The sequence below is a fragment of the Triturus cristatus genome, chromosome 9, assembly GCF_964204655.1.
Source record: "Triturus cristatus chromosome 9, aTriCri1.1, whole genome shotgun sequence".
NCBI classification, from domain to species: domain Eukaryota; kingdom Metazoa; phylum Chordata; class Amphibia; order Caudata; family Salamandridae; genus Triturus; species Triturus cristatus.
In genome coordinates this window covers 934,306,315-934,330,352 of record NC_140592.1, presented here as the reverse complement: position 1 = coordinate 934,330,352, position 24,038 = coordinate 934,306,315, and the positions used below count along the sequence as shown (strand labels likewise).

The following is a 24,038-nucleotide window of genomic DNA, read 5'->3' as shown; positions in this document are numbered from 1 at the left end:
TCGTTAATCCCTGCGTTTTGATGTCTATTTTTCCCAAGTGTCAATGAATTTATCTGATACCAGAAGTGTTTTCCGTTCCGTTGTTTACTTGCCAGAAGAAGTTTATTCCACATTTGCCCACTTGTTTTGTTAGGCCCTGCCCCCTCCCTGCACCACTGTGCAAACGCCCCCCCTGGTGCGTTGTAAATTGGGGGATTGAGGAAGGGATGCCAGCTTTTTTTTTTTTTTTTACAAGGGGGCTGTGTGGCCCCCCTTCTTTTACATTATTTGGGGCCCTAGGGACCCCATCCCCATGGCCTGAGCTTTTTTAAAAACATTTTTAGAAAAAAATGGGAAGGGGGCCGTGCGGCCCCCCTCCCGAGGCCAATTTCGGCCCCGGGGACCCCATCCACCGGGGCATTGCCACATTATTTTTTATTTTTTTAAATTATTTTTTAAGGAGGGGGCTGCGTGGCCCCCCTCCTGAGGCCTCTATTGGCCCCGAGGATCCCATCCCCCGGGGCTGTGCCTCTTTTTGTTCTTTCTTTTTTTATTTTATTATTGAAGGAGGGCCGCATGGCCCCCCTCCTGGGCCACTTCTGGCCCGGGGACCCCATTCCCAGGGGCCAACCCTTTGTGTTGGGGACCGTGGGGGGAACCCCACATGGTCCCACCGGCTCCCCGCCTCCTGTGGGACCTGGCATTGATTTGAGCAAGGGGAGCTGCTGACATGCAGCTCCCCTTGCTCAAAAGCAATTCTGCTTTGCTTCTTTGAAGCGAGAGCAGGTTTCCCTGCTCTCGCTTCAAGGAAGCAAAGTAGCATTTGCTATTGCAGGGAGGGAGCGGTGCGCCCGCCCTGCCATAGCAAACAGCAGTGTACCGGGGGTGGGCACCCCGGGACACTGCAGGAGCCAGCCCTGGGGGGTGGCGGTCCCCAGGGCCATCACGGGCTCCAGGAGGATTGTCCTGGGGAGGTGGTGACACCTGGGATGTGTGGGGCTCTTGCCCCCCAACACTTGCCTTTTTTAAAAAAAAATTCTACCCTGCCCCCTTTTTTTAATTTTTAATTTTGTTTCACTGTTTTCCTGTGACAAAGTTCTACCGAGTCACAAGAGTGAAGGATTCACAAACCCTCCTCGGTGCTCAGATATTGAAACTTTTTCTTGCTTTAATTTCTCGGCAACTACTGAATGGATTTACACCATTTGAAAAATAGGTCTCTATCTGAACCAAGGGCTACCTTGTTGCCAAATTTGGTGTTATTCCATTCAGCAGTTCAGGTTGTAGCCTGTTCCATCAGTGATGTCATTTGAGATGTCATCAGTGATGTCATCAGTGATGTCACTGACCATGTCATGAGTGATGTAATATGTGACGTCATCAGCAGTGCATTGCGGGGGCGCGAGTTATAGTTAGCTGAACTAACTATAACAGGGGAATTTCTAGGGTTTTGTACGAGGGAAATATCCAGCTAACTATAACGCCCCTGAAACCTATGGTTTTTTTCAGTGAATTTCAAAGGTTTTTTAAATGCTAATTCCTATCTATAACTTATCTCTGAAGATATCATGTTTAATGATTTTGATTGGATTTCTATATTTTTCAAATTCAGTGTGTCATTTCATTAATTAAATTTTTTTTAAAATACTTTTTTATCACCATTTTTAAACGTATTTTTTCAATTAATTCTTTTAAAAATTAAAAAATATTATTTGAACTTAATGGGTTTTTCAAACATATTTTTTTATATTTTTCAAAATATTTTTTTAACTATATGTGCAAAACTTTATTTTATATATTTTTTCCATGTTTTTGGATCCGTGCACCCTGCGCGCACTGTTCTCGATCCCTACGCGGTAGCATCCGCGCATGGTATGCGTCGGGTACGTGGTTAGTGCGCGATTCCAATGCGACCGGTACGTGACTCCCAGCCTATACGTGACACGTTCGATGTACGTAACGCGATGTTTACGCGCTTCCGCGATGCGTCATCTGCGTCTATGACGCGGTGGGTGCGCGGATCCCACGAAGTATTTAACATTTAAAAAAACATATTTATGTATTTCATGTGAATATTAATTGAAGACAAACTCTAAACTAGTCTTAAAAGTAATATATTTTGACATCTAATCCTATATTTCTTTTTATTTCAATTTCGCAGATGCGCACTGGGTGCGTGCTGCGTACGCGCAGGGTGCGCGGATCCCATGTGACCTGCAAAAAAAGAGATTTGATTGGTTCATTACACTTCCTGTTCTAACTACTGAAAGACCCCACCCATTTCAATCATTCTTCTTTGAGCTTCTTTGGAGAACCACCTCTTTGGTGAGAAGAAGATTTTTTAGACTAAGTTTACACTTAGCTCTAACTTTTTTCAACCAAAAATGGCTTCAGGGCAGCAGGCATCACCTGCATCACCTCATAGTTCTGAGGATGAATTTTTGCCAGAGGCACCACTCAAAAAACGTTTTTCTTCAGTGGTGTGGAAATTTTTTACTTTTCCCGAGGGGCAGAATAAGACCAATGCCACCTTGGTCACGTGCAAGATTTGCAAAAGAGTCATATCGAGAGGGGATCCTAACAAGAAATACTCTTGCGGCACGGCAAGTATGATGAAGCACATGAGGACCCTTCATCCAAACAATCTTGCAAAAGAAGAGTGCCGACGGATGAGAAACACTCCTGCTCCTGCGCCATCCACCTCATCGCAGCCGAGCACATCAAGAGTGCATCCATCAGCCCAAACCTTGGACATCCGTCCTCAATTTCAATTTTTAAAAGTGCTCCGCACTAAGTGCAATAAGACTTTGTGCTATGGCGAGCAGTCGATCGATCTGATCTGCCGCCGCCAAGAAAGTCACATTTGCTAGTTTTTTTGGTTTTTTTTATTGTTCCCTGAAGTTCATTGTTTGGTTTCTCCTGTTTTTTTATTTTTTTATTTTTCAGAAAAACCAAACAAATCACAAAATTGTTAGAAAAACCCAAAAAAAAATATAAAAGAAGAAAGAAGAAAAAAAAAGTTCTTGTAAGAACTTACTTTCCTCGTTAAAAAAAAGAGCTAAATTTCTTTGTTAGTGTGTGAAAGTTTAGATGAATGTATCTGTAGTACGTAATTGACTGAATGAATGCATTAGTAGCGTATGGTGAATGTATAAGTGCAGAACTATAAGGAAGTGCTGCAGCATCACACAGTAACTTCTTTAACTGCAGTGTGCTGTAGTACTTCCGAAGCACAGGGATGCAACATATGTACATAAATATGTTGCAAATCTATGCTTCTCTCTGCATGGCTGCTTAAACTGCAGCCATGTGATGACACAGGCACCCTTGCACCATAGTGCAAGGATATCTGTGTCATGTGCTGTTTGTTTTTCTACAGGAAGACACACCTTCCTGCACAAAAACAATGAGAAAATGCATTTTTCTCCTTCAATGTATGCTGAACATTTCAGCATGCATTGAAGATATAAAAATGTGGAGAAATTAAAACAATTCTCTTTGTTGTGCTTTCCTAAACCAATTTTAGAATGGTGCACCATTCACACACATATCGAGATTTATGATTTCTGATAAATCTAGACATGTGTCTTGTTCTATGAGTATTAAGTGCAATCATGCACAACAACACTTATAGAACACCCTTTCAACACAAAGTGGTCTAAATGATGAGGTTGTATTTACATGGAGTATAAAAAGTGCACAGAGTGCCTTTTCCTCTCTTTGTAAATATCAAAGAGTATCTTGCACAATAACTATGTTACAAAAAGTGACATATTTCCGTTTTTAAATTTCCTTGCGAATGATAGAAGGTACGCACAGAGTTTTGTCTGCAAAGATGTTCAAAGAAGAATGATTGAAATGATTGTGGTCCTTCAACAGCTAAAAAGGTGAAATATTATGAACCCCTCAAATCTCTTTTTTTGCAGGTCACATGATAGCTGATTATGGTCAGATTTCACAACTACATAAACAGAGTGTTTTTAGAAATGTGTTTCAACTTTGTAGCTTCTTGCAGGCCTCTTCATTCTGCATATTGAGTCTTAGTTAAACTTACCTTCACAGTAATAGGAACAAAAAATGGTATTCAACATCAAATCACATTCCTACCCACAGAAATTCAAAAGCAAACACACATTTCTATTGGTTAAACATTTCAACCCTTTCCAAATGACATAAACTTCAACCCTTCCCCCAATCTGCCTTCTGCCCGTTACCATAGAAACAGGTCATGGAACACTGTACTGAGCACACAGGTCACAAGTTCAGCACACACAATGTTGCTAATCAAAACAGCAAGTGTGCTTGACTTCTCAACATATCAGCTTATCATATATAATGTTCCTTACAATCACTTTTTGTTAACCAATAAGAATCATGCGTTTAAAAAACAGAAACATGCACCCTACCTTTCAGTGTAGAAGGTTGTTAAACAACCAATGATTTCTTATCTTTTTTCAAAATTGCATCTTAGCCACCATTTTAGAAACATCTTACTTTCCAAACTGCCATTTCATTTACAGAGACCATCTGAGTGCATCCAGACCTCCTTACAAGATGCTTACAGTGTGGATTGTGGGACACAGCTACATTTTCTGGAGCCAAAGGTATGCAGAAAACAAAGGCATTCACAAAGACCTAGGTTTGCCAAATGTAGACATTAAATGGATTGGACAGAGAGGGTTAAAGTGGCACCAATTGATGCCATTGGTGAAATCCTTCATGCAAATCCAACACCCTGACTTCATAATAGTGCACTGTGGTGGCAATGACCTAGGCACTTTGACTGGGGTCGGTCTGGAAATGCTTATGAAGGACACCTTTGCAGAACTGATTTCACTTTTCCCTAAAACTGCCTTTGTGTACTCTAACATATGCCAAAGACAGAAATGGAACTGGTCCGATCATTTTTGTCCACAGGTTGAGAAAGCTAGGAAACATGTGAATAAATCTGTTTCTGCTTTTCTCCAAGACTACACAATGGGGTCCATTTACAATAACAATCTGCGCTTTCATATGCAAGAGATGTTTAATAGAGATGGAGTACACTTTACTGATGAAGGAAACAGAGTCTTCCTCAACAACTTTAGACTCTGTATAGGTACTTACTTATAAGTACCAAAGACTCTCAATGAACACAACAGCTCTTTTTAGAGCCACTCAAGAACAAAACACTTAAGCTTAATCTTTATCTCCCAACAATTTCATTTTTTTTCCCTTGGATCCGCGAACCCACCGCGAGAGGATCCGTGCATCCATTGCGGTAGAATGCGCGCACCATGCGCGCATTTCGGCATTTAAAAAAAAAAAAAGGGGGGCCCAAGGGGTCCTTCTGGGACCCCTAAGCGCCTCTAGAGGGTCAGAGTATTTCCACTCTGCCCCCTTTATATGTTTTACACACTTATTCGCCTTGCTTCTTCAGCCTCGCTTCTACCGAGGCAGAAAATGGCTGCCAACAGTTCCTGGTTTCGAATGTAGAGAGACACTCGACAGCCAATTAGCATTCAGGGCGCGATCGGGAGGGTGCGCGCTCGGTTCGGGGAGCGTGCGCATACGGTGCGTGTACGGTCCGCGGATCCTCCGCGGCCATAGATATCACTAACTTTTTTACCCTAATTTTCTCAGGAACTACGGAACAGATTCACACCATGTATGCAAAAGGCACGAGTCTGAACTGAGGACTACCTCTTTGCCAAATTTGGTGTCATTCCGTTCAGCAGTTCAGGCTGTAGCTGCGACAACAGATCCTATGGGAAATTGCATGGGGAAAACGCGTTTTGGAACCCCCCTTTTTGTTCGGCCCCCGCTTGACGAATCACCACAAAACTTTCAGGGTAGGAGCGGAGCGGAGCTGGCCAAAAGTTTGGCAAATTGCGTGAAGATTCGTCAATCGGCGCCAGACTTATTGGGAATAGAATGTTGCGGATTTCCTATGGAAAATAGGTCCTAACTGAAGCATTTGAGAGGCACACGACAGTCCTCTGCCCTCCGGGCTTCCCTCTTCACATGCCTTTCCGCTTCACACATCTGAGAAGTGCCCGACGCGTTTCGGGGAACCACCCCCTTACTCATGGGCTGCTGTAAAGAACTCTCGATGATGCACCATTTTCGTTACTGACTTTTTATTCAGACAAGCCCCCCAGTAGGCGTGTGCTAAGTGCACCGTCAAACAAAGATCGCTGGGACTTGTAGTCCTTTGTGATGCAAAAATGAATATCCTCCTTTAGTAAGGTCGAGAGTCTGAACATAAATAACGCATTGTTTTTTAAGTACCTTTAGTAGGCAGTGTTGCGGTCAGGCACGCTGCTTTAAACATAGAGTCCTGTGCTTCACATAATCCCAAATATATATATATACTCTCCCCAAAATAACCGATTACTCAGGGGAAATGACAACCAGCAGTTAGTTTATTTCCAGTAAAGAGTTTTGCATGCTCTGCATGCTTATCACACACTGGACTGTGAGTCAATCATGCAATACATACGGGGAAAAAGAAATCAAAAGGGGACAAGAGAATTCCTTCCCCTCAGTTCATACAAATGGCATCCATGTTAGAGTGACAGGATATACATTGCAAAGTTGTTTTCCAATGAAAGGTAATTCAGTTACTGGTTTATATTCAGTCATTCCTGTATGTGTGTCACTTTCAAAGGTTTGGCAGGAAATCTTTTGACACAGTGATTTGGGCGGCCATTGCTAAGAGGTAAAGAGTGAGCGGTGTTGTTCATCCTCAACGCGATATTAACTATGGGATTATATATTTTTTGCAATATGTATTCTCAGTTGTTGCTGGGAATCGCAGTATTTTCCAATATTAGTGGTACCGAGGAAGGGCACTTATCGACATAATGTCATTGTTGCCGTACTCTGTATTGGGGTTCGTTAAATCCTGCAGAATCTCAATACCTGCACACCCACTACCTATTATCCGGTGTTATGAGGGTATCTGTAGGCTATATGTTCAGATTGTGGTAAACCTACTGATTGGTCTTAATTAGATATTCTCCTGTGTATGGATTCCTGTTTCCTCTCACAACATCAGTGTATGTTGTAATAAGTGCCTAGTTTGCGGAATGTTCATCTTCACTAGAGCCTATTGTCAGCATAGTGCTCTATTATACCTGGTATAAACAGCATGTAACATTATCTATGGTTTCTTTGTACATGTCCCTTAATTTTGATTGACCAATTACATCAGCTATGAAATCCACAATACATTAACAAGTGATTATGAAAAAATTTGATTTTAACAACAGAAGAATCTGTTCTCTTATCTGTGTGTAGTGCCCTCCGCCATGATATGGTGATGCTGAAGAAAAGGGTAGGGGGTTAGATCGACGTCTTCACTCCTGGAGTCGGTGCTTTCTTTCCTCCTGTGGTATAAAGAAAAACAATAAATTAGTGTCAGGTATACATTAGAACCTCATTCACCACACTCCTAGGTAAATACAGTTTCACCATGAAGTCACAGATAAGTTCACAAAAAAACACTGAGGGATTCAGGACATTCAGACGTGGTGCATGGAGTACAGACTTGCGTTCTTTTCACTTTGAAACTTTCTCTCGGTGAGGAAGCTTATCAGGGACTTTCTCCCTAAAGGACCACGTTTCTCTTGATTGTGTCTGTACACTACAAGCTCTAACTGCCTCGGAAGTGTGTGTGTATATATACCAATGGAAGCACTATTGTCCATTTGAAAGGCGGCGGTGACAGTACACAGTGTAAAGGCATTTGAGAAAGACAATACGTCGAAACGCGTCATGCCTCCTGTCTGCAAATAAAGTTCTTCTCACTGGTCCCCTGTTGTGTCCCTTCGGTCTCTCTGGAGTGGTGAGGAGCCCTTTCTTTGATATTTTGTGTGCCAGCCCTGGGCGTGCAGGAGGGACCCGTCTCGTTCTGTGGCTGGAGCAACAAGGGTACAGGCTGCAAAGCTTCTTTTCGTCAACCAAGGTATTGGTCTGCTCTGGCCCCCGCATCCAGGAACAGTGGAGTTTCGCTGCAGGCAGCAGTCCGTGACTGCACGGATGGACAAAACTCACTGTAGCTAGTCCTCGATCCCACAACATCCTGGAGTCATGCGGTGAGACGTCGATGGGGGCCAAGGAGAAGAAACCTTTTTCTGCACAGACACTGGGACAATTTTAAACTGCACCACACACGCTTGTTCATAGATTCCAGCACTCACTTAGGGTTACAAGAAGGCAACAGAAACGCTTACCTGATCGCCGAAATGGTGTACTCTGGGAGCTGTAGTCTGCCGACGCGGACTACAGGATGACGTTCTGGTAACCAATTGCCTTTGTTGGGCTTCCACCAATGGAAGCACTATTGTCCATTTGAAAGGCGGCGGTGACAGTACACAGTGTAAAGGCATTTGAGAAAGACAATACGTCGAAACGCGTCATGCCTCCTGTCTGCGATTAAAGTTCTTCTCACTGGTCCCCTGTTGTGTCCCTTCGGTCTCTCTTGAGTAGTGAGGAGCCCTTTCTTTGATATATATATATATATTTTTTCGGAACGAGGCAGCGGTGACTTATCGCAGACACCACAGATATTGACTATTTGAACCAGGACGCCACAAAGCGATGCAGGATTGATTTATCAGCTGTTTTCAAATTCGCTTTTGTGCATCTATTTGTTCGTGGTGTGATCTTATGATGTCAGGGCACCAAAAACCTTATGTCAGAGATCCCTGTGAAATATTTGGGAGGGTGGGTTCACGGCAACCCTGAAGTAGTCATTCGCGAAAACTACGGTGTTGCCTATGCGACTCTGGTAAAACAACAGGTCGATAGATGGGTGAAACTCCCACTATCACTAGCCGATCGCATAGCCCTTATAAAGATGATTATATTACCTACATTTGTATACCTATTTTGCAACATATCGATCACGCTCACCCAACACTACTTTAAGTCCTCACGCTCCTTCCGTCTCCCCGGCTGATTTGGGGGGGAAACAAGCTTGGGTCAATTGGGAACACTTACTCTAGGTTATAAAGAGGGCGGCTTTAACGTACCCAATCTCTATTTATATTATTTAAGTGCGCACGCGCAATATGCACAATACTGGTTTGGCACTCACGACTTCACACCACACCTTGCAGTTGAAGACGGCGATGCGCACCCCATACCCCATAGTTCCATTCTAACTCATAACCACAGATATACACCCCGCACTGAATTCAACACTATCGACAGCACTGTGGCTGCCTGACAGAATTTAGGCCGCTTAGCTGGGAAACTCCCAGTATATGCCCCTCTACTGCCACTGGCCTGCTACTCTGCCATATCGGTCACGCATGACAAGGGAGCTCTACACATTTTGAAACTGGCTGGGATCACTCACATGCGGGATTTATATGTGGCTGGTACTTTTGTGTCGGATGACAACATCAGTTATATACAGAACAAAACACCCTTATTTATATTCCTCTTACACAGACTTAAAAAAGCACTGCAGGCCCATCACCCCACATTCCCCGCAGAGCCCCCAACTCTGCAGTCACTACATACGCTGCTTCTCAGCCCCACACGTCATAAGCTTATCACCAAGCTATGTCAAGCAGCCCGGGCTGAAAAACTCACATCCCCAGCAGGAGTTTGGAGAGATGGAATACACATCTAACCCCACAGATCACGCAATTGGATTGGGAGTACTGCTGTCCGTTGACAGGCGACCTGACCTCAAACGGGAACCTTTGAATAATTCATTTCAAATATATCCATCAGGCTTACCACACTCCGCAGAAACTATTTCCTTATGGGTTACGAGACACTGATGCAGGTAAACGTTTAGGAGCTCCAGAAGCCGATTTCTGGCATTTAGCCTGGACATGTTGAGTGGTTGCCAAATTTTAGACAGATGTAATCGGTAAACTAACTAGTATGCTTAATGTTACTATGCAATGCCCTCCGCATATATGTTTTCTGGGCTTGGTGCCGTTTTTAACAGGTGCGGTGGGTAAATTTGCTAAAGTATCTTTACTTCTTGCAAAATGTCGAGTGGCAATGTCATGGGAAAGCCCTGCAAAACCTCAGAGCGCCCTTTGGCTCAGAGATCTAGTTTACTGTTGTGATAATTTAGTGCTATATGCAGAGGACCTGCCAACCTCCTCTAGACCACGTGACATATGGGAACCTCTATTACAGTACTTGCGATCTGTGCAACAAAGTGTGTCCCCTGGAATAGCGGAACAGTGAACATGTGTTTCTCTCTGTATCTGATATGTGATGCCTGTCCATACTGTATTGTTTACATAGTCACTACTGACATAATGTGTGAATCAGATTTATGCTACTGTATCTGTACATTATATACGGTTTTAATAAAACTTAATTATAAAAAAAACTTATGTCAGAGATATCTAGACATCCAACTTTAACTCCTTTGAAAATGTTTATAATAGACGAAACACATGTTGGCTGATCCATGCTGGAAGCATTAATGAATAAACCAACAGATTGAATATAAATTGATGGACTCTTGTGCCTATCTTCGTTTAGAGAAGAATGGCCATTGACCTCAGATTTGTTTTTTTTTTAAAGTGATTTCTTGCACAAACTGCATTTGTGTGGTGAACTTATCCATGTCTTCATGGTGAAACTGTGCTTACCTAGGAGTGTGCTGAATAAGGTTCTAATGTATATATAATAGTGTACATTGGGTTTCTAATGTGCAAGTTGCACCTTTGGTAGTTGTGTGACTGAATATTCGTTTTAAGAATATATTCACACAGGACTTGATTGAAAAATATTTGCCTAACTTTTGAGGTGGGGTACTTTTTCCCATCAGGGACCACTACTACACCATTTGTACCTAAACTTAGTGTCATGGTTCAAGTTAAAATCTTCAGATTTACAACATACTCAATAAATATACTCACACTACTCTGCAAGAGTACACCATTAAGTTGTTCTGGCTGCAGCCTGTTTGTTTCCAGTAAACAAATGTGTTGTGTACATATGTATCTCTCCTTAATCAGATCTACTCTTCATGCAGGTGGATTTCTAATTCCTCATCTTGATTGTGTCCCCCAGGGTTTCTTGTCTGTAAGTTTATAATGTGCCAGGATTCTCTCTTTCTGAGATGTAGCACTCTATTTCCTCCACTGAAATTCTGTTGGATTTCTTCAATACCGAAATAGGTGAGGAGTGAACTGTTCGATAGATGATAGTTTAGCTACTGGGTAGTGTGGGTCTTTGTTACTAATGGACCACATGTGTTCCAAAACTCTCTTCTTAACTGTGAGTTTAGTGTTCCCTACATATCGCAGTTTACATGGACATTCCAATACGTACATTACAAAATTGGATCTGCACGTAAGGAATTGGCTGATGGTTTTTTCCATTGTTGGAGTAGTATATGTCTTATGCATGTGACTATTTCGGCATGCCTTGCAGTGACCACATGGAAAAAATCCTTGTAGACTGTGTTGAGTGTTAAGGTGTTTGTTGGTTATATCCCCCTTGACTAGGATATCTTTGAGACTTCTTCCCTTCCTGTATGTAATCCTAGGGCGTTCAGATAGATTGTCTCCCAAGATAGGATCGCTGGCTAAAATATTCCAATTCTGTGTAGAAAATTTGGAGATCTTTTTCGATTCAGTATTGACAGTTAGGGTTACCCTTGTGCTGGTTTCTTCTAATGTCTCCTGCTTTTCTTTCAGTGTTAGTTCTCTACTGATCTTGCTAGCTTTTTCTTTGCTCTTTCCAAAACCCATCTCGGGTAGCCCCATTCTATGAATCTGCTGATCATGTTATCTTGTTCAACAAGAAAATCCTCTTGATTGCTACAGTTTTTCCTTGCTTTCAGCAGCTCCCCATAGGGGATGCTCCACTTGAGAGTATCTGGGTGACTGCTAAGAGAGTAGAGCAGACTGTTGCCTGCTGTCATCTTGCGATGTAATTTGGTTCAGAGTCGCTTATTTTTTCCCTCCACCAATACATCCAGAAACTCAATAGATTCCCTGCTCATTGTGTGAGTAAGTTTAAGATTAAACTTGTTGACATTCAGATCCTTGATGACTTGTTTGGCACTCTCTTCACTCCGATTCCATTTGATGAACAAGTCGTCAATGTACCTAAACTACTTGATAACTCTACTCCCATCTTTGTGTGTTCCTAGGTCTCTCTGTACTTCCTCTTCCCATGCTCCTAGGAACAGGTTGGCAAAGCTGGGTGCGGAACGCGTTCCCATGGCAATGCCAAGGATTTGTTTATAGAGTGTTCCACTGAACATAAACATGTTGTTATACAGGCAGAATTTTAACATTTCTAGCAGCATGTTAGTGTGTTCAAGGTAACAAAGTTTCCTATTCTTGAGAAAATGTTGGCAGCATTGCATGCCAAGAGTATGGTTGATGATTGAATATAGAGAGTTTACATCCATAGTGACGAGAAGGAAATATTCCTCCCAATCAGTATTCTCCAATTTCCTTAAAAATCTTTAGTATCTTTTATGTATGACGGTAAAGTCATGACATACTCTCGAAGGAAATGATCTACGTATTTGGAAATATGTTCATATACACTTCCTATGGAGGAGACAATCGGCCAATGGAAGCACTATTGTCCATTTGAAAGGCGGCGGTGACAGTACACAGTGTAAAGGCATTTGAGAAAGACAATACGTCGAAACGCGTCATGCCTCCTGTCTGCGATTAAAGTTCTTCTCACTGGTCCCCTGTTGTGTCCCTTCGGTCTCTCTTGAGTGGTGAGGAGCCCTTTCTTTGATATATATATATATATTTTTTTTCGGAACGAGGCAGCGGTGACTTATCGCAGACACCACAGATATTGACTATTTGAACCAGGACGCCACAAAGCGATACAGGATTGATTTATCAGCTGTTTTCAAATTCGCTTTTGTGCATCTATTTGTTCGTGGTGTGATCTTATGATGTCAGGGCACCAAAAACCTTATGTCAGAGATCCCTGTGAAATATTTGGGAGGGTGGGTTCACGGCAACCCTGAAGTAGTCATTCGCGAAAACTACGGTGTTGCCTATGCGACTCTGGTAAAACAACAGGTCGATAGATGGGTGAAACTCCCACTATCACTAGCCGATCGCATAGCCCTTATAAAGATGATTATATTACCTACATTTGTATACCTATTTTGCAACATATCGATCACGCTCACCAAACACTACTTTAAGTCCTCACGCTCCTTCCGTCTCCCCGGCTGATTTGGGGGGGAAACAAGCTTGGGTCAATTGGGAACACTTACTCTAGGTTATAAAGAGGGCGGCTTTAACGTACCCAATCTCTATTTATATTATTTAAGTGCGCACGCGCAATATGCACAATACTGGTTTGGCACTCACGACTTCACACCACACCTTGCAGTTGAAGACGGCGATGCGCACCCCATACCCCATAGTTCCATTCTAACTCATAACCACAGATATACACCCCGCACTGAATTCAACACTATCGACAGCACTGTGGCTGCCTGACAGAATTTAGGCCGCTTAGCTGGGAAACTCCCAGTATATGCCCCTCTACTGCCACTGGCCTGCTACTCTGCCATATCGGTCACGCATGACAAGGGAGCTCTACACATTTTGAAACTGGCTGGGATCACTCACATGCGGGATTTATATGTGGCTGGTACTTTTGTGTCGGATGACGACATCAGTTATATACAGAACAAAACACCCTTATTTATATTCCTCTTACACAGACTTAAAAAAGCACTGCAGGCCCATCACCCCACATTCCCCGCAGAGCCCCCAACTCTGCAGTCACTACATACGCTGCTTCTCAGCCCCACACGTCATAAGCTTATCACCAAGCTATGTCAAGCAGCCCGGGCTGAAAAACTCACATCCCCAGCAGGAGTTTGGAGAGATGGAATACACATCTAACCCCACAGATCACGCAATTGGATTGGGAGTACTGCTGTCCGTTGACAGGCGACCTGACCTCAAACGGGAACCTTTGAATAATTCATTTCAAATATATCCATCAGGCTTACCACACTCCGCAGAAACTATTTCCTTATGGGTTACGAGACACTGATGCAGGTAAACGTTTAGGAGCTCCAGAAGCCGATTTCTGGCATTTAGCCTGGACATGTTGAGTGGTTGCCAAATTTTAGACAGATGTAATCGGTAAACTAACTAGTATGCTTAATGTTACTATGCAATGCCCTCCGCATATATGTTTTCTGGGCTTGGTGCCGTTTTTAACAGGTGCGGTGGGTAAATTTGCTAAAGTATCTTTACTTCTTGCAAAATGTCGAGTGGCAATGTCATGGGAAAGCCCTGCAAAACCTCAGAGCGCCCTTTGGCTCAGAGATCTAGTTTACTGTTGTGATAATTTAGTGCTATATGCAGAGGACCTGCCAACCTCCTCTAGACCACGTGACATATGGGAACCTCTATTACAGTACTTGCGATCTGTGCAACAAAGTGTGTCCCCTGGAATAGCGGAACAGTGAACATGTGTTTCTCTCTGTATCTGATATGTGATGCCTGTCCATACTGTATTGTTTACATAGTCACTACTGACATAATGTGTGAATCAGATTTATGCTACTGTATCTGTACATTATATACGGTTTTAATAAAACTTAATTATAAAAAAAACTTATGTCAGAGATATCTAGACATCCAACTTTAACTCCTTTGAAAATGTTTATAATAGACGAAACACATGTTGGCTGATCCATGCTGGAAGCATTAATGAATAAACCAACAGATTGAATATAAATTGATGGACTCTTGTGCCTATCTTCGTTTAGAGAAGAATGGCCATTGACCTCAGATTTGTTTTTTTTTTAAAGTGATTTCTTGCACAAACTGCATTTGTGTGGTGAACTTATCCATGTCTTCATGGTGAAACTGTGCTTACCTAGGAGTGTGCTGAATAAGGTTCTAATGTATATATAATAGTGTACATTGGGTTTCTAATGTGCAAGTTGCACCTTTGGTAGTTGTGTGACTGAATATTCGTTTTAAGAATATATTCACACAGGACTTGATTGAAAAATATTTGCCTAACTTTTGAGGTGGGGTACTTTTTCCCATCAGGGACCACTACTACACCATTTGTACCTAAACTTAGTGTCATGGTTCAAGTTAAAATCTTCAGATTTACAACATACTCAATAAATATACTCACACTACTCTGCAAGAGTACACCATTAAGTTGTTCTGGCTGCAGCCTGTTTGTTTCCAGTAAACAAATGTGTTGTGTACATATGTATCTCTCCTTAATCAGATCTACTCTTCATGCAGGTGGATTTCTAATTCCTCATCTTGATTGTGTCCCCCAGGGTTTCTTGTCTGTAAGTTTATAATGTGCCAGGATTCTCTCTTTCTGAGATGTAGCACTCTATTTCCTCCACTGAAATTCTGTTGGATTTCTTCAATACCGAAATAGGTGAGGAGTGAACTGTTCGATAGATGATAGTTTAGCTACTGGGTAGTGTGGGTCTTTGTTACTAATGGACCACATGTGTTCCAAAACTCTCTTCTTAACTGTGAGTTTAGTGTTCCCTACATATCGCAGTTTACATGGACATTCCAATACGTACATTACAAAATTGGATCTGCACGTAAGGAATTGGCTGATGGTTTTTTCCATTGTTGGAGTAGTATATGTCTTATGCATGTGACTATTTCGGCATGCCTTGCAGTGACCACATGGAAAAAATCCTTGTAGACTGTGTTGAGTGTTAAGGTGTTTGTTGGTTATATCCCCCTTGACTAGGATATCTTTGAGACTTCTTCCCTTCCTGTATGTAATCCTAGGGCGTTCAGATAGATTGTCTCCCAAGATAGGATCGCTGGCTAAAATATTCCAATTCTGTGTAGAAAATTTGGAGATCTTTTTCGATTCAGTATTGACAGTTAGGGTTACCCTTGTGCTGGTTTCTTCTAATGTCTCCTGCTTTTCTTTCAGTGTTAGTTCTCTACTGATCTTGCTAGCTTTTTCTTTGCTCTTTCCAAAACCCATCTCGGGTAGCCCCATTCTATGAATCTGCTGATCATGTTATCTTGTTCAACAAGAAAATCCTCTTGATTGCTACAGTTTTTCCTTGCTTTCAGCAGCTCCCCATAGGGGATGCTCCACTTGAGAGTATCTGGGTGACTGCTAAGAGAGTAGAGCAGACTGTTGCCTGCTGTCATCTTGCGATGTAATTTGGTTCAGAGTCGCTTATTTTTTCCCTCCACCAATACATCCAGAAACTCAATAGATTCCCTGCTCATTGTGTGAGTAAGTTTAAGATTAAACTTGTTGACATTCAGATCCTTGATGACTTGTTTGGCACTCTCTTCACTCCGATTCCATTTGATGAACAAGTCGTCAATGTACCTAAACTACTTGATAACTCTACTCCCATGTTTGTGTGTTCCTAGGTCTCTCTGTACTTCCTCTTCCCATGCTCCTAGGAACAGGTTGGCAAAGCTGGGTGCGGAACGCGTTCCCATGGCAATGCCAAGGATTTGTTTATAGAGTGTTCCACTGAACATAAACATGTTGTTATACAGGCAGAATTTTAACATTTCTAGCAGCATGTTAGTGTGTTCAAGGTAACAAAGTTTCCTATTCTTGAGAAAATGTTGGCAGCATTGCATGCCAAGAGTATGGTTGATGATTGAATATAGAGAGTTTACATCCATAGTGACGAGAAGGAAATATTCCTCCCAATCAGTATTCTCCAATTTCCTTAAAAATCTTTAGTATCTTTTATGTATGACGGTAAAGTCATGACATACTCTCGAAGGAAATGATCTACGTATTTGGAAATATGTTCATATACACTTCCTATGGAGGAGACAATCGGTGTTCCTGGTAGTCTAGTGGGATTTTTGTGGATTTTGGGCAGGAGATAAAAAATATTAGGTTTGGGGTAATCACGTTTAAGGTAACAATATTCCTCCCATTGCAAAATCCCACAATCTTTCCAAATATTCAACAGGTTTCATATATGTACAATACTCTCATTATACTCTTGCATATTAGTTTCAACATAGAAGATGATGTCTTCCAAATGTCTCAAAGGTTCCTGAATGCACATGTTCCTGTCCCATAATACAATGTTGCCTCCCTTATCCGCTGGGCGTATTACAATACTCCCATCTTCAGATAGGGATTTAATGACTCTTCGTTGTGTGTTGGAGAAATTCTGCAATGTACTTGTCCTCTTTTTCTGTTGCGAAATTTCATCAACTTGTTTGTAACAGTGTCATAAAATGTATTGATGTTGTCATGGGACATGTTAGGGTAAAAAGTAGAATTTGATTTAAAGTTGGTCACAGCAGGTCTATCAGTGATTACATCTTGGGAGTCATCTATAGGGTCGAGGCATGTGTCCATGTAAAGTTCTTGCAGAACTCGCAAGGTATCTATGTCACCTACATTCAAAGGTGAACCCCCACTAGTACCCATGTCTTGATCAATTGAAGTAATGGCATTAGTATACCCATGGTCAGATGGTCTGATATGTCTAAGAACATGCCATTTTCTCAGCTTTAGTTTTCTTCACAAATTTATAGACATCTATCCTTCTTTCCGGATAGTTAAATTTATCTGATGGCCAGAAGGAAAGGCTTAGACAGAGCGTTCTTTTCTCCAGCATGGATAGATTAACAATAGTTCTATTTACCATAGTGTCATCCATTAGGTCTGTTTCTTTGAGCCAGTTCTATTTGATTCCCATTGCCCCTTCCTCTTTTGTTCCCTCTGTCGGTGTATGTATATATATATATATATATATATATATATATATATATATATATACATAAAGCAATAAACTGATTTATTGTATCTTCAACTGGAGAGTCTGTGCCCTTGTTTGGCCCTCTGCGGTCGTTCACTGGGATTCTGGTTTCATATATAAATATATATATATATATATATATATATATATATATATATATATATATATATATATATATATATATATATATATATATATATATATATATATATACACACACATATATATATAAAAAGAATTCCCCAACCTCCTTATGATTGAAGATTCAGCACTCGTTTTCACGGGGTTTCTCCCGTTTATTTCCTCTGTTGCATCATACACTCGAACATTACAGGGACGCGTTTCAGCAGTCTCTCTGCCTTTATCAACCTGTTTATGCGCCATTTTGGTGCTTCTTTTAAAGTTCACATAATAATAAAAATAGAGGATGCACTTCCTTCCACAGTGATAAGGTATGCACTTGTATGCGGGGATATTATCATTATATGAATACACAAACTTATCTGTAATTAAATTAAAGGAAATCACAACTGAGTAATGCCCTCCAAGTTCCCTTGCTTCGAGATTATTTACTAGCTGTGTTTAAAACAGATATGTCCATCAGTTCGTTTTTTATCTTAAAAAGTCCCATCATGCATTTTCATGTTGCCTGCAAAACCTGGACTGGATTTATTAGAGTCCTTAAACTGTGGAACAGCATCACAACAAAGTCTTAAATTAAAACCAAAAAGTCACGCATTTCTGTCCATTTAGACAAAATTACTCTCAGCTTTGACGCTCTCTGTGTAGTTTTCTTTGCTCCTTCCACATACCTGCGTTTCCGATACCAGCTTGCTTTCTCACGCAGAGACGACTCATTAATGGATATCAAATATCCCAATAAAAGGAAGGAAAACTCACTGTGGCGACTTCTTGCTGTTTTAAAACTCAAATCCGTTTGTCTGATGTAACTGGTTCCGATAAGCAGTAGTAGGATCCCATGACACCACCGCTTCCTCGGTCAGTGCCGTTTGCGGTGCCCAGCTCCATCGCAAGAGTGGTAATTCCCGGGTGAGGATGTGCTTTTTAGCAGAGGAGTTCCAGTCCCCGCCAATGGAGCTTTGGCTCCCAGCGTTTGAACCTTTCCCTCTGCATACGCCTTCTCCTCTTCTCCATTGCCTCACCCTCGCATGGGGGCACGCCTGTCTCAACATCCAAAATCCAATTTGCGGTAAACTGGCGTGCTGCCAGAACGCTGGTGGTGCTTGAAAAATGGCGCTACCGCCAGTTATGTGCAAAAAGAATTCCCCAACCTCCTTATGATTGAAGATTCAGCACTCGTTTTCATGGGGTTTTTCCCGTTTATTGCCTCTGTTACATCATACACTCGAACATTACAGGGACACGTTTCAGCAGTCTCTCTGCCTTTCTCAACCTGTTTATGCGCCATTTTGGTGCTTCTTTTAAAGTTCACATAATAATAAAAATAGAGGATGCACTTCCTTCCACAGTGATAAGGTATGCACTTGTATGCGGGTATATTATCATTATATGAATACACGAACTTATCTGTAATTAAATTAAAGGAAATCACAACTGAGTAATGTCCTGCAAGTTCCCTTGCTTCGAGATTATTTACTATATGTAGTTAAAAATATCAAATCTAATTATTTTAGCATATAACATTAACCTAATGGAAATTAAATATGTTTAAATAATATTTAAAAATATATATAAATTAATACGTATTTAAACAAACAATGCACACATGTATATGTATGTGTGTGTTTATATACACATATCATGTGAAACTATCAAAAAAAATATTAGTATTAATTTATATTATAATTTTCGAATCTTTTAAAAATGTACTAATATAGCATATATATATATACACATATACATATATATTTATATATATATATATATATATATACACACACACACAGACAAAAATATCTTCAAAATGCTATAAATTTATAGATGCAAAAATATACAAAATTAAATGCACAAGCACATAATAATAATAATAATAATATATATATTACAGCAATATTAACAAAACTATCAAACTCTAGGATGAATAAATAAACTATTACCACACAATCTATGCAACAGTAGGGAAAGGTTTGGACTCAGGAGGGGTCAAATTTACTATACCCACACCATTCAGTGCAACAGTAGAAAGCGTTGTACTCTGAAGAGGTAAAATATACTATTCCTACCCAGTCTGAACAACAGTTGGTAGAGAGTAGTTCACTTCAAACAAATAACATATTTTAAAAACTATATTAATTAAATTTGAAATATAAAAATTATAAGCCAATTTCAACAAGCATTAAACAAATTACATAATTATATAAAAAATCTTATAATCATTATCAATTAAACCGACTATTATTAATTTAATTAAAATACCACACTCTATCCCCACAAAGATAACAGCCAACTATTGAAATGTAATTGAAATAAAAAAAAATAACCCAATTTCCATATTAAGAAACAAATAAAATAATGATTATTAAATAATTTAGAATGTATTATTACTTAAAAAAAATATTACACTATGCTCCTACAAACACACCTTATAACAAAAAAATTATGAATTACTTTACAAAAGTATAACTACATTAAATATTTAATTTAAAATTAATAATTAATGAATCATGAATTAATACTTTATTAAATTCCCACCCTATTTCACTACAAACGAAACAATCACACCAAAAATATACCTTAACAAATATGATGATTTCACAATTTACATAATTATCAATTAACTAATGATAAATTAATAATTAGTTATCAATAAATTGTTTCTTAATTAACTTACCCCGACCCCTAAAAATTCAACAACCTGCACCTAAAATATAGAAATGATACATGATTAAAATTAATCACACTTAGTTAATTAATTATAATTAATTTACTTCTCACCCTGTACCCCTACAAACCCCACAACCCGCTACAACACTAAAAATTACAATTGACAATTAAATAAAATTTAAAAACAACAAAAAATTTACAAACTATATTTAAAAAGATTACAGACAATTATACAAATAGTTTATAACAAGTCCAATTAAAACATATACTAAAATACATAAATATAATTAAAAAACAATATTATTTACAACTATATTTTTGTAAATGATATTAAAACAAATATATTTTTGACATCATTATTACTTACCTTAGAAAATCAATATGTTTGTCAACGATAGCTCTGCATCACGATATTTGTATATCGGATGTATGACGTAACAACGCGAGTCATTACAACGTGTGCAGTTACAACGCGGTCCTTACAACGACTGCGATGTTACCACGCTATGCCATTACAACGCAAGTCTTTACATCGACTTGCGCTAGATGGCGTGCTAACATTAGAAAAGTGTAATTTACTATTCCAACTCCAGTCCACTTAACAGTAGGGAAGGTGTTGGGGTAGTAAACTACACTATTTGTAATGTTAGCACGCCATCTAGCGCAAGTCGATGTTAAGACTTGCATTGTAATGGCATAGCGTTGTAACATCGCATGCGTTGTAACGCATGCGATGTAATGGCTACGCGTGGTAAAAACCGCGTTGTAATGGCTGTTCCCCTTGTGTATCACAATATTAAAAACTCAATATTTGTGTGACTCGAAATGTTGCTACCCCTGGCATGAATTAACGTTCGTGTTTAAGTTCAGTAGACAGGAGGCGGTATTTTTTTACACAAAAGTAGATCTTGATGTGTATCAAAAATCCATGGGTTATAGCGTAGGAATGCCTAGGTAACACCCATGGGACGCCTCTGTAAGAAACTGTTCTATTATTTTATTATGCTATTAGTTGAGAGGGGTGAGAGCCCCAGTCAAAAAGTAAACGCAATCCTAGTTAGGGTGAACAACAAAATGTACTAAATAAACCTTTGCTTAACCCTCTGGTAGCTTGGAACAAAAGTAGTCAGTCTTAACTTAGAGGCACTGTGTAAAGTATTTATGCAGCACTCAAACAGTAGTAAAGTGAAAAACACAACACAAGAAAAAACCCAATCCAATTTAGAAAAATAGGGACTGTTTGTCACAAGGTTAAGCCAACAACGATGGAGCACAGGTCAGACACAGGGACCAGGTTCATCCCGGTGAAATGTTTACCTTCACACAAAGTCCAAGTCTATGCGAGAAGACTAAGCCGAAGCTTCACGTTGGCAAGGGCTGTAAGAAGATTGTAGTGGCCACAAAGAGCAGATCGCCATAGGAGCTTCACATTGGTGGGAGACACAGGTGGTCGTTGCTGGCACAAAGAGTAGATTGTCATTGGATCTTCATGATGGCAAGAGATTCAGACAGTTGTTTTATCTTTGCAAAGAGCTCCAACTGTCTGGATTTTCCTTGGGAGTTCATATTCTGCAGATTGCAGAATGGAGGGGTACACTCTGACACCAGCCAAGGGGCCAGGATCTGTGGAGGCACCTCTTGGGTTTCAGGACTCACTCTGCACAGGCCAACAGCTGGACTCCGGTAAGTCCAGTTGGTGCTGGTGAGCTAGGCAGTTGTAGGGAGGCCTATAGAAGCTTATTGTGCCCCTGTATCTCAAACAGGAGGTTAGACATCTGACCCTTATAGTCACATCTAAGAAATCTGGATTCAAGGCAGTAGATCCAGTCTTTCTTCTTCACACAGATGTTGGTCCTTCTTCTGAATATTCCACAGGTCCAAGAGTGTTTTGATGGAGGTTCTGACGGTGCCATTTTTATACTCAGTGCAAGTGTGTGGGGGCAATCCTTGCACTACTCCCAACCTAGGTCTAGCCAGTTCTTCCAATTTCGCTGGGTTTGGCTCCAATCGATCCAGGGGGACAAAGGCAAGGGCAGGCCTTGTGTCAGGTTATTTTCTGTGTGCTGCTGGCAGGGTCCTTTGAACTGTAATCAGGACAGGGCACAAATCTTCCCCAGCCACCCTGTTAGGAAGTCCCACCCTCTCTACACCCAGGTTCCTTGTAATACACAGCACACCATTGGAAAGCCATTAACAGTCAAATGATCCTGGTTACTGGTAGAAAGGCACATTTGTTTTAGGCAGGAAAATGCAAACTTTCTAAAAGTGGCTTTTTCAGAATAATAACTTAGAATCTGACTTTACCATTAAAGAGGATTTTAAATTACAATTCAAATGAGTGGAAGAAGTATTTCTCAATCTGCTTCTAAACACTTTTTAAAACTGTTCTACAGGCTGCAGTAGCAGGCTTGAGACATGTTTCACATTAAGAATTTACTAGGTGGCACAATGAGTGCTGCAGCCCAATGTAGCATTTAATTTACAGGCCGTGGGTACATGTAGTACCATATAAATTAAATGTACCATTCAAGTAAATACCAATTTTATTTTATTTTATGTTGAAAGAAGACCAAAGCATTTTACCACTGGTTAGTAAGAGTAATGTACAGAGAGTCCTAAAAGCCAACAAAAATGAGTTCAGCAAAGAGAGACAAAATTCAGTGGTCCTGCAAAAAGAACTATGTCCAAAAGCCTCCTTGACATGAGGGTGTGTGGTGTCACTTCCTCTTCCCACTAGCATTTCGATGAATCAACATCCATTCATAAAGTACTGTAAATGAGGAATGTGGAAAATATTAGGAGAAATGAATACTTTTCTCCTGTTTAATTCCTGTCTCAAGGAGGCAGAATTTTGATGCAAATCTAAGTCTGATAAGTTTGTAGATCTGGGTTTGCGTCAAAATCCAATGGTGATAGCATTGGAATGCTTAAGTACCACCCATGGAAAGCCCACTTGGCAGAAAGTTGTTCATAGCCACTCAAAGTGCTATTTTGACTTCTTTAAGGGAATCTTCCCAGTGCAAAAATGTTTTGGGCAGAGAGCAAACACTTAAACAAGACTGTGCCACTTTGGGACACTTTGCATGACTTTGCAGTGGTGCAGATTCTTGATAACAATACCCCTAATTGTGATTGAGTTGCTAAAGATGTTTCAGCTGTTGTGTACTAAACTCTGAAAATGTATTTTGTCTTTTTCAGCAATTAATGAGTTCCCCGCCGATATATTCACTGACGAAGAACGGCAAATGGGAGCGGTCCTTCTTCATATTTCTTGTGTAAGTATTTTCCTTGAAGTGGTTATCTTTCAGTTTTATTAATACTTGCTTATCTCCACTGACTCCCTTTTTTTAAATTCTTCTAGTTCTTTAATTATGCTATTTCAAAGATTACAAGACACGTCAGAAAACTCCCCTCAATATATCTGTTTCGGGATTGTCTTTCAACCAGTCCTGTTTTTTCATTCAGTCAACAAATCTAAGCATGATGGCACTTGTATGCTTCTCTTTGAAATGGACACATTAAA

The 24,038-nt window shown here is 40.4% G+C and overlaps 1 protein-coding gene across 4 annotated transcripts in view; it reads left to right on the top strand.

Annotated features, from left to right (window-relative positions):
* LOC146799096 (sodium/potassium/calcium exchanger 4-like) overlaps positions 1–24,038 on the top strand; it is a 937,744-nt gene that overhangs the window by 382,633 nt on the left and 531,073 nt on the right. For all 4 annotated transcript variants that reach the window (XM_085628040.1, XM_085628039.1, XM_085628038.1 and 1 more), the window contains one exon: positions 23,714–23,790. In XM_085628040.1, the coding sequence (XP_085484166.1) occupies positions 23,714–23,790 (77 nt within the window). The remainder of the gene's footprint in view (positions 1–23,713; positions 23,791–24,038) is intronic.